The following is a 13,721-nucleotide window of genomic DNA, read 5'->3' as shown; positions in this document are numbered from 1 at the left end:
AGGGTTTCACCATGTTGTCCAGGATAGAATCAACTCCTGAGCTCAGGCAATCCATCTGCCTCAGCCTCCCAAAGTGCTGGGATTACAGGTGTGAGCCACTGTGCCCAGCTAATATTTTCAAAATGACAAGATCATAAATTATTGGTTGCCAGATTCAAGATGGGGGGGGAAGAAGAAAATAAGTGCAACTATAAAGGGGTAGCATGAAAAACAGATGTCCATCAACCAATGAAGAGATTAACAAATTCTGGTATATTAATTCAGTGGAATACCACCCATCACACAAAGGGAATGAAATATTAATATTATAACAACATGACCAATCTTGTGATCATTATGTTCAGTGAAAGAAGCCAGGCAGAAAAGACTAACTACTACATAAGTTAATTTATATGACATTCTAAAAAGGGCAAAACCACAGTGACTGAAAGCAAATCAGTGATTGCCTGGGACCAGTGACCAAGGGACAGGATCAATCATCATGCAAAGGGCATAAGCAAACTTTTCAGCATCAGGAAACTGTTCTGCATCATGATTGTGGTGATGGTTACACAACTGTGTACAGTGACTAAAACTATAAAACTGTACACTTAAAGTAGGGAAATTTTATTATATTTAAATTATACTTCAATAAATCTGGAGGAAAAAAATAACAGTCTTTAATTAGTAAGTCCAACATCTCAGTAAACTAGAGTTCCAGAAAAAGAAAACAGCAGCTATCTTGTTTCTATTAGAAGAATTTGTCTGTCTGGGGCCCAGAAGGTGCTTGTAGGTCTGGCTGCCTGCTTTCTGGAAGCAGGGCAGGAAGTAGGTCCAGGGAAATCCCAGTTCAGTATGCAGACTTTGTTTTCTCCATGCTGTTTTCAGTGTCTCTCAAGTCTCATCACTAACCCAGTTGTGCCTGGTGTTCCCAAGTCTAGAGCTTATCAGGTTTGTTTTGCTTTCTTGTTTTTTGTTTTGTTTTTTTGTTTTTTTCAGAAAATAAACCTCTGATCTGTTGCTCTGAAAAGGGTAATCATAACAACTGCCTCCGTAGACTTCCAGCTAGTCCCATCATAGCCTCCATTTCACCTCTGCATTACTCAATGCTTGGGCCTCTGTGCCCTGAGCCTTTCTGGGTTTACACAGCGAATTGTTACCTTCTTAAATCATTTTCCTCCTGGCAGGAATCTCAACATAGCTTCTCCTCTTCTATCATTTACTGCTATTTTTCCTTCTATTTTCCATCTTTCAAAAATTGCTGAATTGCTTTGGCCCGATACTGTGTTTCCTCCCATTCTCCCCACTCCCTTTTGGGTTTTTTACCTCTTAACAATTCCTTTAATGGGGGAGGATTCCAGGGGAATGAGCTTGTGCAGTTGAATTTGGCTTAAGTTAAATGTACTACTTAATGTGTTAAATCTCTATGTTCAACTTGCAGAATTCTGCACACCTAAACATTAGAGTCAGCAAAATAATCCACTCACAATCAGTAAGAGATAGGAGGTTCTCATGTAAGACATACTGTCCTCAAAGACAGGAACCTCATTGTCTCCCAAGTATAATAATCCTTACTTGGAATGAAATTCTTATATTTTATTGTTGGGGGTGGGGCTGGGTGGATGGGAGCAGGAGAGCTCTAGATGTTGGAAGGTAACCTGTATTCTGTTAGTACCCCTTAAGTGGTATGATTAAAGCAATTTAACATATGTTAAGATGTAGCATAAATTACATTCCTATTATATTTAGAATACAGTACAATAGATGCCAAAACTCCAAAATGCTAAGTTAATTAAAACAATTTGGGGTATATGTTTAATTTATGCTGTTTTCTTTTTTTTTTTTTTTTTTTTTTGAGACAGAGTTTCGCTCTTGTTACCCAGGCTGGAGTGCAATGGCGCGATCTCGGCTCACCGCAACCTCCGCCTCCTGGGTTCAGGCAATTCTCCTGCCTCAGCCTCCTGAGTAGCTGGGATTACAGGCATGCGCCACCATGCCCAGCTAATTTTTTGTAGTTTTTTATTAGAGACGGGGTTTCACCATGTTGACCAGGATGGTCTCGATCTCTTGACCTTGTGATCCACCCGCCTCGGCCCCCCAAAGTGCTGGGATTACAAGCATGAGCCACCGCGCCCGGCCTAATTTATGCTGTTTTCTTTACTAATCAGCTAAATTTAAGATTCATCTTTTTTTTTTTTTTTTTTTTTAGAATATAGAGTTAAAATTCAAATGTTCTATATAAACTGGTTGGTTCTGAAATCAAAAACCAAAGTTTACTTTTAATTGAAGTTTGATTATTTGTAGGTAAATGCTTCACAAACATAAAAAGTAATATTGTTCAGGATCTAAAGACCCTATTAGTATGATTTCCAATCTGGCTGTGCCGTATTAAATTTTTTTTTAAATGAAAACATAATTTTTTTTTTTAAACAAAGCCTCGCTCTGTCACCCAAGCTGGAGTGCAGTGGCGTGGTCTTGGCTCACTGCAACCTCCGCCTCCCGAGTTCAAGCGACTCTCCTGCCTCAGCCTCCTGAGTAGCTGGGACTATGCCATCATGCCTGGCTAATTTTCATATTTTTTTTGGTAGAGATAGGGTTTCACTATGTTGGCCAGGCTGGTCTCGAACTCCTGACCTCGTGATCCACCTGCCCTGGCCTTCCAAAATGCTAGTATTACAGGCCTGAGCCACTGTGCCCAGCCCCTTAAAACATAAATTTATAAGAATTTGCCTGAATCCTCCTTTGACTTAATACCTCATACATACCTAAATGCAGACAAGTCGTAGCAAAGCAAGCATATGACCTTAATTGCAGTAAATAAAGGATGTTGGCTCCCATAGGTATCAGCTTTGGTGATGCAAATTATTTTGTGCTGAAAGGGGATTGTTTATTAACTCAAAAACAGAGGAATCTAAGAAGACTATAGTTAACAAATAGTTTTTCCGACTCTTGCTGACTTAATTATAGGTAGTGTTTCATCATCCTTGACATACTGGTTTTAGGCATTAGAAAAATGCTTTCTTTGAATGCCTTTCAAGTGAACACTAGTGCTTTACATGACCCTGGCTTTTACCAGATAACTCGAATTAGTGCCGCCCTCAGTCTCTCAGGGACACACAACAGAGATAGGCCCAAGAACATTAAAAAAAAAAAAATAAGTTCAAAATTACACAGCAGCAAGTGAAGCTTTCCCAGATGGAATGTGTTCCCTGCTTATTAACCATTTCTAACACGCCGAATGCCAAAAGGCAGTCCATGGACATATGCCTAGACTTGTCCATTAGTACTAATAAAGTTACAAAAAAAACAGATGAAGCACTGACCTTAAATTAGAACTGCCTCATCATATAAAAAGCCATTGTTTATGCCAGTATATCCAGGTGTCAAATGAATTATAAATGCTAGCTCGCTGTTTCATAATAGCAACATCTGGCAGATTTTTTGCTTCTAAAAGAAATTGGCTTAGCTCAAATGATATCATTACAGGACTTCCTTTTCTTAAAATAGTTGAGCCAAATTAAAAAAAAAAATCCAGAATACAAAGATTAAATTTTTATGTAAAATTTCTTTTTAAAATATAATACCAGGAGAAAAACATAAAAATAGTATTAATGAAAACATAAAGAAAGCATCCCCTTTATTTCAGCATTAGAGTAAATCTCTGAGGGCATCTTAGAACTTTTTCACTATTTCCTACTTTGAGAAAAACAACTGACTTTGATTTCAAAGTTTATTCAAATTGTCAATTGATTCATTCCGGTCTGGCTTTGTGATGTGATTCTCCTCATGTTTACCTTAAGCCAGCACTATGCTAGGTCCTACCCCAAAGAGAAAAGCTATTTGCCTTTTGAAGATATGAGCCTTCCTTGTGAGCACATATGTGAGCAGCTAAGCTGTCCCCACACAGGTTGGTTATTCTAAAATTTATTTATTAATGTTGGCAAAATAGCAGTAGTTGATGGATTCTTGGTATATTCAAGAGTTTCTGATATCTGCTTCCTATTCAATTGCAAACTGCAAGACAACATAATCCAATCTGTTTTATAACAAGGCAGTTTTGCATCAAAGCTTTTAATATTTGAGGCCATATAATATGGAAGGATGTAACACAAAGTATACAATTAATGTTTGTTAAATCTTAATTTGTAAAACAATAAAAATTACTATTAGCTACATACTCTTCTAGGATCTGTTTAACCATATCCACAGTTTTTCACATGTTGATAAATAGTGTCTCTTGTAGCTCAATATTTATAATTCTGAAAGCAGAATCCAGTTTTAATGTATTGAACTTTACTTCCAAAATGTTGATCTTTCCAGGGATTTGAGTCATAGCTTATTTTTATGGGCCTTTAAATTTTACAAAGTACTTAATGGCATATGGGCAAAAAAAAATAAGACCCTATAAATTCATGTTTCTCCAAATTCCATTTCAGATTTTCTTCTTATAAATAAGTGAAGTTGGCAGGTTTCACTCCATAATGGAAAAACAAAACTAAAATGTTTCATGCAGTTTAGTCTTTTAAGTCTGTATACTTTTTAACCTGCAGCTAAATAAATACAAAATTATTGGACAACAAAATCCAGATGATGCCTGAGAGAAGTCTAAAACTCTATTCGTCAGCATACTTAGGGAAATGCTGACATAGAATTAATTTATTAGCTGAAATACCTATCATTCCTAATTCTACATAATATAGTAAGGCTAAATTTATTTGAAGCACACTTGCCTTTAGGCCCCCAAAATCTTGTGGCCAATAATAAAGAAAACTAATGAAACCAAAAGCTGTCCTTTGAGAATATCAATAAAGTTGATAAACCTCTAGCAAGACTGCTTGAGGAAAAAAAGACACAAATTACCACTATTAGAAATGAGAAAGATGATTATCTCTACAGCTTCTACAAATATTATAAGGCTGATACTGGGCATGGTGGCTCACGCCTATAATCCCAGCACTTTGGGAGGCCAAGGTGGGATCACTTTAGCCCAGAGTTCAAGACCAGCCTGGGCAAATAGCAAGATCCACCTCTAAAAAAACATAATAAATAATTTTTTTTTAAATCCCTGTTAAGCAAATGAAAAGACAAATGACACAGTGGGAGAAAATATGTGTAAACCATATACCTGTATTTGCTGAAGGACTTATCTGGAATACATAAAGAAACCTTAAAATTCAATAATAACTTTTTTTTTTTTTTTGAGATGAAGTCTTGCTCTTTCACCCAGGCTGGAGTGCAGTGGCAAAATCTCGGCTCACTGCAACCCCGCCTCCCAGGTTCAAGCAATCCTTTCGCCTCAGCCTCCCAAATAGCTCTGATTACAAGTGTGCACCACTACACCCGGCTAATTTTTGTATTTTTATTAGAAATGGTGTTTCACCATATTGGCCAGGGTGATCTCAAACTCCTGACCTCAAGCGATCCACCTGCCTCAGCCTCCCAAAGTGCTGGAATTACAGGCATGAGCCACTGTGCCCAGCCAGCAACTTATTTTTTTAGTGGGCAAAACATTTCTACTGACTTCACCAAAGATATACAAATAAGCACATGAAAAGATACTTGATGTCATTCTTCATTAAAAAATGCCAATTAAAATCACAAGAGTCTAAGTGAGTTCCATTGACAAAGAGGAAAAGAAGCCAATGAACTGGACAAATTGAGTCACTGGGGTGCAGGACTCAATGGAGAAAGTATGATTTTTCTTGCTTCCTGGAAATCTAAGCACCAGTAAGAAATCAGCCATGTCATAATTTCTTCATACATTATGGAAGAAAGACATCTCAGAAAATTCCTTTTGTTTCTTAATGTCAGATTACAAAATTGGTATCTAGGTACTAATCAACCCAGCCTTAAGGTCCATCTGACTTTTCTTTTTTCCACCAAAGAAATGTTTACATGCTTGTTACTTGAACTGTTGCTGAACAGTAAAAAACAAATTGCTCTGCATCTTCTCTTCTGCTTCCAGTAGACCTGATCATTGACCCCAGTTTGGAGGCAGATTATTTTTCAACCCCAAACAGCAAGTGCAGGTGTTACTGTGGCACACAGGAGGACACATGCATAGTGCCCCAAGCATGTACACCATGATGCTGTCTCCAGGCACCAATTCCAGTCCCAGTGGAGTAGGTGAAAGAGGCCTTGGAAAATTGTCTAACCTTTCTAGCATAATTGTAGAGGGCTTGTGGTGAGGCCAATATACTGGGCTATGAAAACATTTTTTCACTTGTAAAGAAGTTTCACTTTTAATCTGAGCACATGAACTCCCTGAAATGCCTGTAAGTTCAACTTAAGATCATATTTATTATTTCCATTCCACTTTTACCTCAGAAGTGGGTCTTCAAAATTGTATTCCTGAGTAGATTAAATATCAGAATAATCAAGAAAAGATACAAGTATGTATGAGGCATGTGGTTTCTATGGAGAATAGTCATTGAGAGAAATTTTATTTTGAGGCTTTAACAAAGATTTTTAAAAGCGATTTTAGAACATAATATGGACCGGATCAGTAGAATTCTTCCTCCCCTGGAAACAGTGAGTGAGGGGCAGGCCTGTGACTACTGAAGGTTCATTCCAAGGGCTGTTGGGGCAGTTGTCCTTGGAGCTCACCCTGCCTGAGCACACTGCAGATTTTGCCCCAAGACTCTGATGGTAGGGAACCAAGTTCCATCCTCAGTTGCCCTGTCCCCTTCTTCTGTCCCAGCACCCACAGTCTGAGTCAACCCCCTTTCCATCACTGGCTCCTTGGGTGTGGGACTATTGATTCCAAAGCAACAGCTTGGACTGGAGAGCTCTGTATGGCATTACAGGACAGGTTGAGGGGGAAATTTAAGGTCTGAGCTAGGCTTAAGAAAGAAGCCAGGAAGACCAGAGAACCAGGCCTACTGGAGAGTCAAACCCAGGGCCATCTTTGCTGTGCATAAGTATCAGTAGGGGCAAGCATTTGAATGAGAATTGCCTTATTAAGGGACATGGTTGCCGGGCGCGGTGGCTCAAGCCTGTAATCCCAGCACTTTGGGAGGCCGAGGCGGGTGGATCACGAGGTCAAGAGATCGAGACCATCCTGGTCAACATGGTGAAACCCCGTCTCTACTAAAAATACAAAACATTAGCTGGGCATGGTGGTGCGTGCCTGTAATCCCAGCTACTCAGGAGGCTGAGGCAGGAGAATTGCCTGAACCCAGGAGGCGGAGGTTGCGGTGAGCCGAGATTGCGCCATTGCACTCCAGCCTGGGTAACAAGAGTGAAACTCTGTCTCAAAAAAAAAAAAAAAAAAAAAAAAAGGGACATGGTTAACTACTGAGATACACATAGAGGGCTAACAAAACAAGGAAATAAAAGGTATTTTTTAATGTTGATCCTTAATTATGTCAGATCTGCTTCTTTTATTATAACTATAAACTCTTCAAGGTTAGCCTTTATCATTCATTCATTCATTCATTCAGAGACAGGGTTTCACTCTGTCACCCAGGCTGGGGTACAGTGGCACAATTATGGCTCCACTGCAGCTTTGAACTCCCAGACTCAAGTGATCATCCTCCTCAGCCTCCTGAGTAGCTGGAGCTGCAGGCTTATGCCACCATACCTGGCTAATTGTTTTAATTTTTGTAGAGAAAAGGTCTCACTACGTTGCCCAGGTTGGTCTGAAACTCCTGGCCTCAAGCAGTCCGTCTACTTTGGCCTCCCAGAGGTGCTGGGATTACAGTTGTGAGCCACTGCACCCAGCCAGCCTTTATAATTAGTTTCTCATATTGCATGATCATAGGAAACCCATGATATCTTATCCCTTCATTTTCACTGATGAGAAAACTCGCACTATTAATGCTTATAGTTCTAAAATCCTGGAGTATGGCACACTACCTAGCCATTCAGAGCCAGGGCCCATGGAAAGCTCTGCTGTCTTTTGGAGATGCGATGCAACAGGAAGGCATTGGCTCACATCAAGGAAGCAGTTCCGTGGTTTGCAGCACAGGAATCAAACTCTCTTTTAATGCATCTTCCTAAAATCCATTTTGTTTTGTATTACTTACAAGCTAAAATTTTAGTTCAATTAAAAAGCCAGTAAGAAAATGTAGAAAAAAGCCCTTTAATCATCACAGAAAACCAGGTTCCTAACCAGATGATAAATTTTGATAAATCAGTGATATCCAGATCATGACCTAAATTCCTATTTGTCCACTGGACGGTCAACATATGACAGATATGCCTACTCGCTCTGGCCGACCCAGCTGACTAAGTACAGATCCATATTGCCAAATTAAACATGGAGGGGAATGCTGACTTTTAGCCAGCTTGCCTGTAGTGTTAATTTGAACCAGCTTTTAAGCAAGTATAATTATGATTGGAACTTATTTCAACCAAACAGAATTTTCTAGCTGGTCAGGAGAGATTGTTTGAGAAATACAGAGGTGAGATTGCAAAGTGGAGTGGGGAGTGTCACAGGGTCATCAGCCTACCTTCTGCCATTGTGAGATGGCACCACAGTCTGTATACAGTTTGCCTAAAGCATGCTATAGTTCAACCTTTGCCCAGCCTTCTGCCTCCCATGTCATTCCCTCATTCCTATTCCTGTGCCCGGTGACCTCACTGCCTAATTTACTGATGAAAAATTAGGGTTAAAAGACATTAGCTCCTGCCCTTTCCCTTGGCAATTGAACTACTGTTCTCTTGCCTACCTTTCATCCATCCTTGTTTCCAAAGCTGTTCCCTAAATCTAGCCCCGAGCCTCATTGATTCTTGCTTTTCCAGGATCTTACTCTCTTAGTTATTAGCTAACAAATTTTTCTAAAGTTTGTTCTCTCTATTGGCTCCTTCCAGATTGCTTGAATAACAGTTAAGACCCTGTGCTCTGGAGCGAACAGACCAGGGCAAAATCCCAGCATTGCCAGGTACCAACTGTCTGGATTGCCTTCAGACATGCACACATTTCTTTTGACCAGAAATCATCTCTTGCTGTCCGCTTAAGCCACCACCTTCTCTTCTCAGTCCTTTTCATTGCCAAACCTCTGTAAGAACAATTTTTCTTGTTGTATGTCACACTGTTACACCACAGGTGCCTGGAAAGCAAGAACCAAACTTATGTTCATATATATCACATGTCAAACACAGTGTAATGTAGTGAGTGAGGTAGAATCTTCGGAGCCTAATAAGCCAGAGTTAAATTTGGGCTTACATAAATTTAATGTTTTTTAAGGTTAAAAAAACATTAAATTGGGGCTCACTAATTAATGTTTATTGTTATTGGGTAAATGTCTTAATCTTGCTGATCCTATGCTTTCTCAATTGTAAAGTGGAGATAATAATGCCTCTCTTGCTACGTCATAGAGATTAAATGAGATTATGTTTCTTAAAAAACCCTCGTCTAGTGTCTGGCACACAGTAGGTGCTCGGAAAAGCTGGTTCCCTTCCCATCTCTATTCATGGTAGGGATTCAGGTATTTGTGGAGTGAATGAATAGTCTCCTGCATGTTTCAGTTAAGCCTCCACTTTTTGTTCTATTTAATTCTTACTCTTTTCTTTGCCTTGTGTGTTTCAGGTTCACAACCAGTATCCAACTGAGTTTGAATTCAATCTCTATTACTTAAAGTTCTTGGCTTTCCACTATGTATCTAATCGCTTTAAAACATTTCTCCTGGATTCCGACTATGAAAGATTAGAGCACGGTATGTGTTTGTATGCCCTTGTTTTTTGTTTTATCTTTTTTGTTAGTTCTGCATGTTTTTAATGAAAATCCTAATAATGTAACTACCCCAAAGAGTGACAAGCTGAGTTAGGGCTTAACTCTGACCTATGAATGTAGGAGAGTGGATAAGTGGCCAAATTCTGAAGTTATGTACCATGTTAGCTCTTGGCAGGTGATCATTCCTATAGCACCTTTGTAAACATATTTATGTTTACTATTTTGATACCTCAAAGTGATCACACTGTTTGAGAAGAAACATTTGACTCATAGTTTTTCCAACCCTGATGCACTCTAGTAGGAAGGGTACCTAGCCCTCGGAGGCAGCTTGAATAGCAGTTAAGGACCTGTGCTCAGGAACAAATAGACCAGCGTAAAATCCCAGCATTGGCAGTTACCAACTGAATGTTTTGGAGAGGGGTTAAGTACCTCTCTGAGCCTCAGTTTCATCTTTAAAATGAGGACAGTAATAGCACCCCACCTGTCAGGACTATGATGATCACATGAGGAAATAGTTGTAAACTCTTCACACAGTCAGTTAGCCTCTTAGTATGGTCACTAGCACATAGTAAGCACTCAGTAAATTTTAGACATATGATAGTGATAAACTATTAACTTTAATAGCAATAATAATTATAATTAGTAGATTCTGAAAGTCAGCCCCTGTAAAAACATTTCCCAAGGGGATTTTACATTCTTTCTTTTGTTACCGTTACAGGGGGAGAGGAAGAAAGGATATGCATGACGATTTTTGTTAAGCAAACAAAAACCAGCTCTGTTCAATACGTTATCTGTATTCAATATCATAAAGAAGACTCTTAATTCCAAGAAAATATTTACTGATGTTGTCAGTTTAAAATCGGAAATCAGGAAATAACTGCTTTTCAGGGCATGCCACTGAAATTGTCTAGTATGATAGTTCCTACTTTTGATAAGGGAAACAGTACTGGTGAGACAATTTCCCATCCTGTTAATACGTCCAGACTTTTGTTGACTCACGGAATTTTTATTCTTCACATCACAATCAGAAACTTTAATTTCTTAAGCATCTTTATACCATGTATCAAGTATAGCTGGTTACAAATGCCCTAGGCCTGGTCTTTTTTTCTTTTTTCTTTTCTTTTTTTTTTTTTTTTTTTTTTTTGACAGAGTCTTACTCACTCTGTCTCTGAGGCTGGAGTGCCGTGGCGTGATCTTGGTTCACTGCAGCCTCTGTCTCCCAGGTTCAAGTGATTCTCTTGCCTCAGCCTCCCAAGTAGCTGGGATTACAGGCCCATGCATTCATCCCTGGGTAATTTTTGTATTTTTAGTAGAGAGGGTTTCACCATGTTGGCCAGGCTGGTCTTAAACTCCTGGTCTCAAGCAGTCAGCCTGCCTCAGCCTCCCAGAGTGCTGGGATTACAGGTGTGAGCCACCATACCTGGCCAGGTCTGGTCTTAAGTGGACTGACCTGACCACCATGTCACTCAGCTTTATCACTGAAAGGAACAACATGTGCAAATACTGGTGGGAGTAAAATGCAGGTTTTTGCCTTTTTGTTGGGGGGGTGGTTTGTGGTTTGGGTTTTTTTTTTTTTTTTTTTTTGAGGCAGCGTCTCGCTCTATCTATCTCCCAGCCTGGAGTGCAGTGGCAGGATCTTGGCTTACTGCAACCTCCACTTCTGGGACTCAAGTGATCCTCCCATCACAGCCTCCTGAGTAGCTGGAACCACAGGCATATGCCCCCATGCCCACCTAATTTTTATATTTTTTGTAGAGATAGGGTTCTGCCATGTTGCCCAGGCTAGGTTTTTGTTTTTTTTTAATAAAGCAGTTTGTTTTGCTAAATTAAGCTGATCAGCAGATTACCTTAGCAGCGTGCATATGTGGCCAAAGATCAAGGCTTCTCCCATAGCAGATGATGGTTCTCTCCATTAGACAAGCAACAAGGTCTAGTGCAGTGGTTCTCAGACCTGACTGAACATTAGAATCACCTGGGGAGCTTTTAAAGCATCCAAGGTCCAGGCAACATCCCCAGCCACTTAAATCAGAATCTGTGATAGTAAGGCCCAGGCATCAGCAGCTTTTAAAACTCCCCTGGTGAGGCCAGGCATGATGGCTCCCACCTGTAATCCCAGCACTTTGGAAGGCCAAGGTGGGTGAATTGTTTGAGGCCAGGAATTCGAGACCAGTCTGGCCAATATGGCGAAACCCTATATCAACTAAAAATACAAAAATTAGCCAGGCGTGGTGGTGCATGCCTATAATCCTAGCTATTCGGGAGGCTGAGGCATGAGAATTTCTTGACGCCAGGAGGCAGAGGTTGTAGTGAGCTAAGATTGCACCACTGCACTCCAGCCTGGGTGACAGAGTGAGACCCTGACTCAAAAATAAAGAATAAAAACTACCCAGGTAAGGCCATTATGCTGCCAAGTCTGAGACCCACCACTGGTCCCACGTATAGAGCCATGGATCAAGGGTCAGAAAATGTCAGTAACTTTGGGTAAATTACTTCATCTCTGAGTCTCAGTTTCCTCATCTGAAAAACTAAACAAAGATAGTGGCCGTGCCTATCACACAGGGCTGTTGAAAGGATTAAATAAAATGATGTGAATAAAGGGATTTGGTATATATTGAAAGATTATCATGATTATTTGAAAATGTAAGCATTTACGTCCTATGAAACATGTTTCCTCTTAAATCTCATGAACACAGGCTGGTGCAGTGGCTCACACATATAATCCTAGCACTTTGAGAGCCTGAAGTGGGCAGATTGCTTGAGCCCCAGGAGTTCAAGACTAGCCTGGGCAACGTGGCGAAACCCCATCTCTACAAAAAACAAAAATTAACTGGGTGTGGTGGCACACTCCTGTAATCCCAGCTATTCAGGAGGCTGTGGTGGGAGGATCACTTGAGTTCAGGAGGTCATGGCTACAGTGAGCCGAGATCACGCCACTGCATTCCAGCCAGAGTGACAGGGTAAGACACTGTCTCAAAAACAAGACCGCCACACAAACATGCATTTCAAGTGCTGGAATGTCAATGCTGAAGCTTTAGTAGAAATCATCTACCCTGTCCCCTCTCTGGATGTTAGGCCACCCACCTAATTAACATCAAAGAAGCCTAGTTTTGTGTCTCTAGTCCAGACTAGGTTGCCTATTTGAGGTCTGTTCCTTTTTGTGTTCTGGTGGATGCACTAGTTATCAAGCCTACAGTGAAACCTTGTTTAGGAACAGCTGTGGTAACTACCCTTTATCTGCCAAGATGATGAAGTGGAGAGTAAATAATCTCAACCACTGCTGGTAGAATTCATCAGTAATTTTTTTTTTTTTTTGACATGGAGTCTCACACTGTTGCCCAGGCTGGAGTGCAGTGGCTCGAACTCAACTCACTACAATCTCCACCTCTTGGGTTCAAGTGATTCTCCTGCCTCAGCCTCCCGAGTAGCTGGGATTACAGGTGCCCAGCACCCCACGCCTGGTGGATTTTTGTATTTTTAGTAGAGACTGATTTTAACCATGTAAGCTAGGTTGGTCTCAAACTCCTGACCTCAAGTGATCCTTCTGCCTCGGCCTCCTAAAGTGATGGCATTGCAGGCATGAGCCACCACACCCTGCCGACTCATAATTTTTAAGATTTTATCAGAAAAGCTTAAACACAATGAACTCTCCTGTGCCCTAAAAGCTTAGTATGTTGTATTAGATTATAGGGTTATAATTTGATAGGATTTGGTACTAGCTGTCTGATGATTTGCACTGTTTTTAAGGTGTTCTTATATGTGTACATGTTGCCCTAAGCCAGCCATATGGATATTGTAAAAAAAGTCCATTGGACTTTCTTCCAGTTACAAGGTGTTACAATAGCCATAAGGAGCAGAGGGCCAGGTATTGCATCTCCTCTTCTGGTTTCAGCTTACTGTCTACAAAGGTGCCTAAAGCCTATTTCAACTGGAGCTGACTACCACACAGCCCTTCAGTCTAATCCATGCCTCATGGCGCCAAATGGAACAATACACAAGGTGGCTTTCAAAATCTTACTGCAACCCCTAGAGTAGTTGCAACTTTGGACAATGGAGTCACTTGAACTGT

The 13,721-nt window shown here is 40.4% G+C and overlaps 1 protein-coding gene across 2 annotated transcripts in view; it reads left to right on the top strand.

Moving 5' to 3' along the window:
* Positions 1-13,721, top strand: part of SBF2 (SET binding factor 2) — a 479,501-nt gene that overhangs the window by 451,571 nt on the left and 14,209 nt on the right. For both annotated transcript variants that reach the window (XM_032241013.1, XM_032241012.1), the window contains one exon: positions 9,512-9,638. In XM_032241013.1, the coding sequence (XP_032096904.1) occupies positions 9,512-9,638 (127 nt within the window). The remainder of the gene's footprint in view (positions 1-9,511; positions 9,639-13,721) is intronic.

This window comes from Sapajus apella, unplaced genomic scaffold (assembly GCF_009761245.1).
Source record: "Sapajus apella isolate SASKATOON/1434 unplaced genomic scaffold, GSC_monkey_1.0 scaffold47, whole genome shotgun sequence".
Lineage (NCBI taxonomy): Eukaryota > Metazoa > Chordata > Mammalia > Primates > Cebidae > Sapajus > Sapajus apella.
Note: the sequence above shows the minus strand (reverse complement) of the source record. Positions and strands in the feature narration are given on the sequence as shown.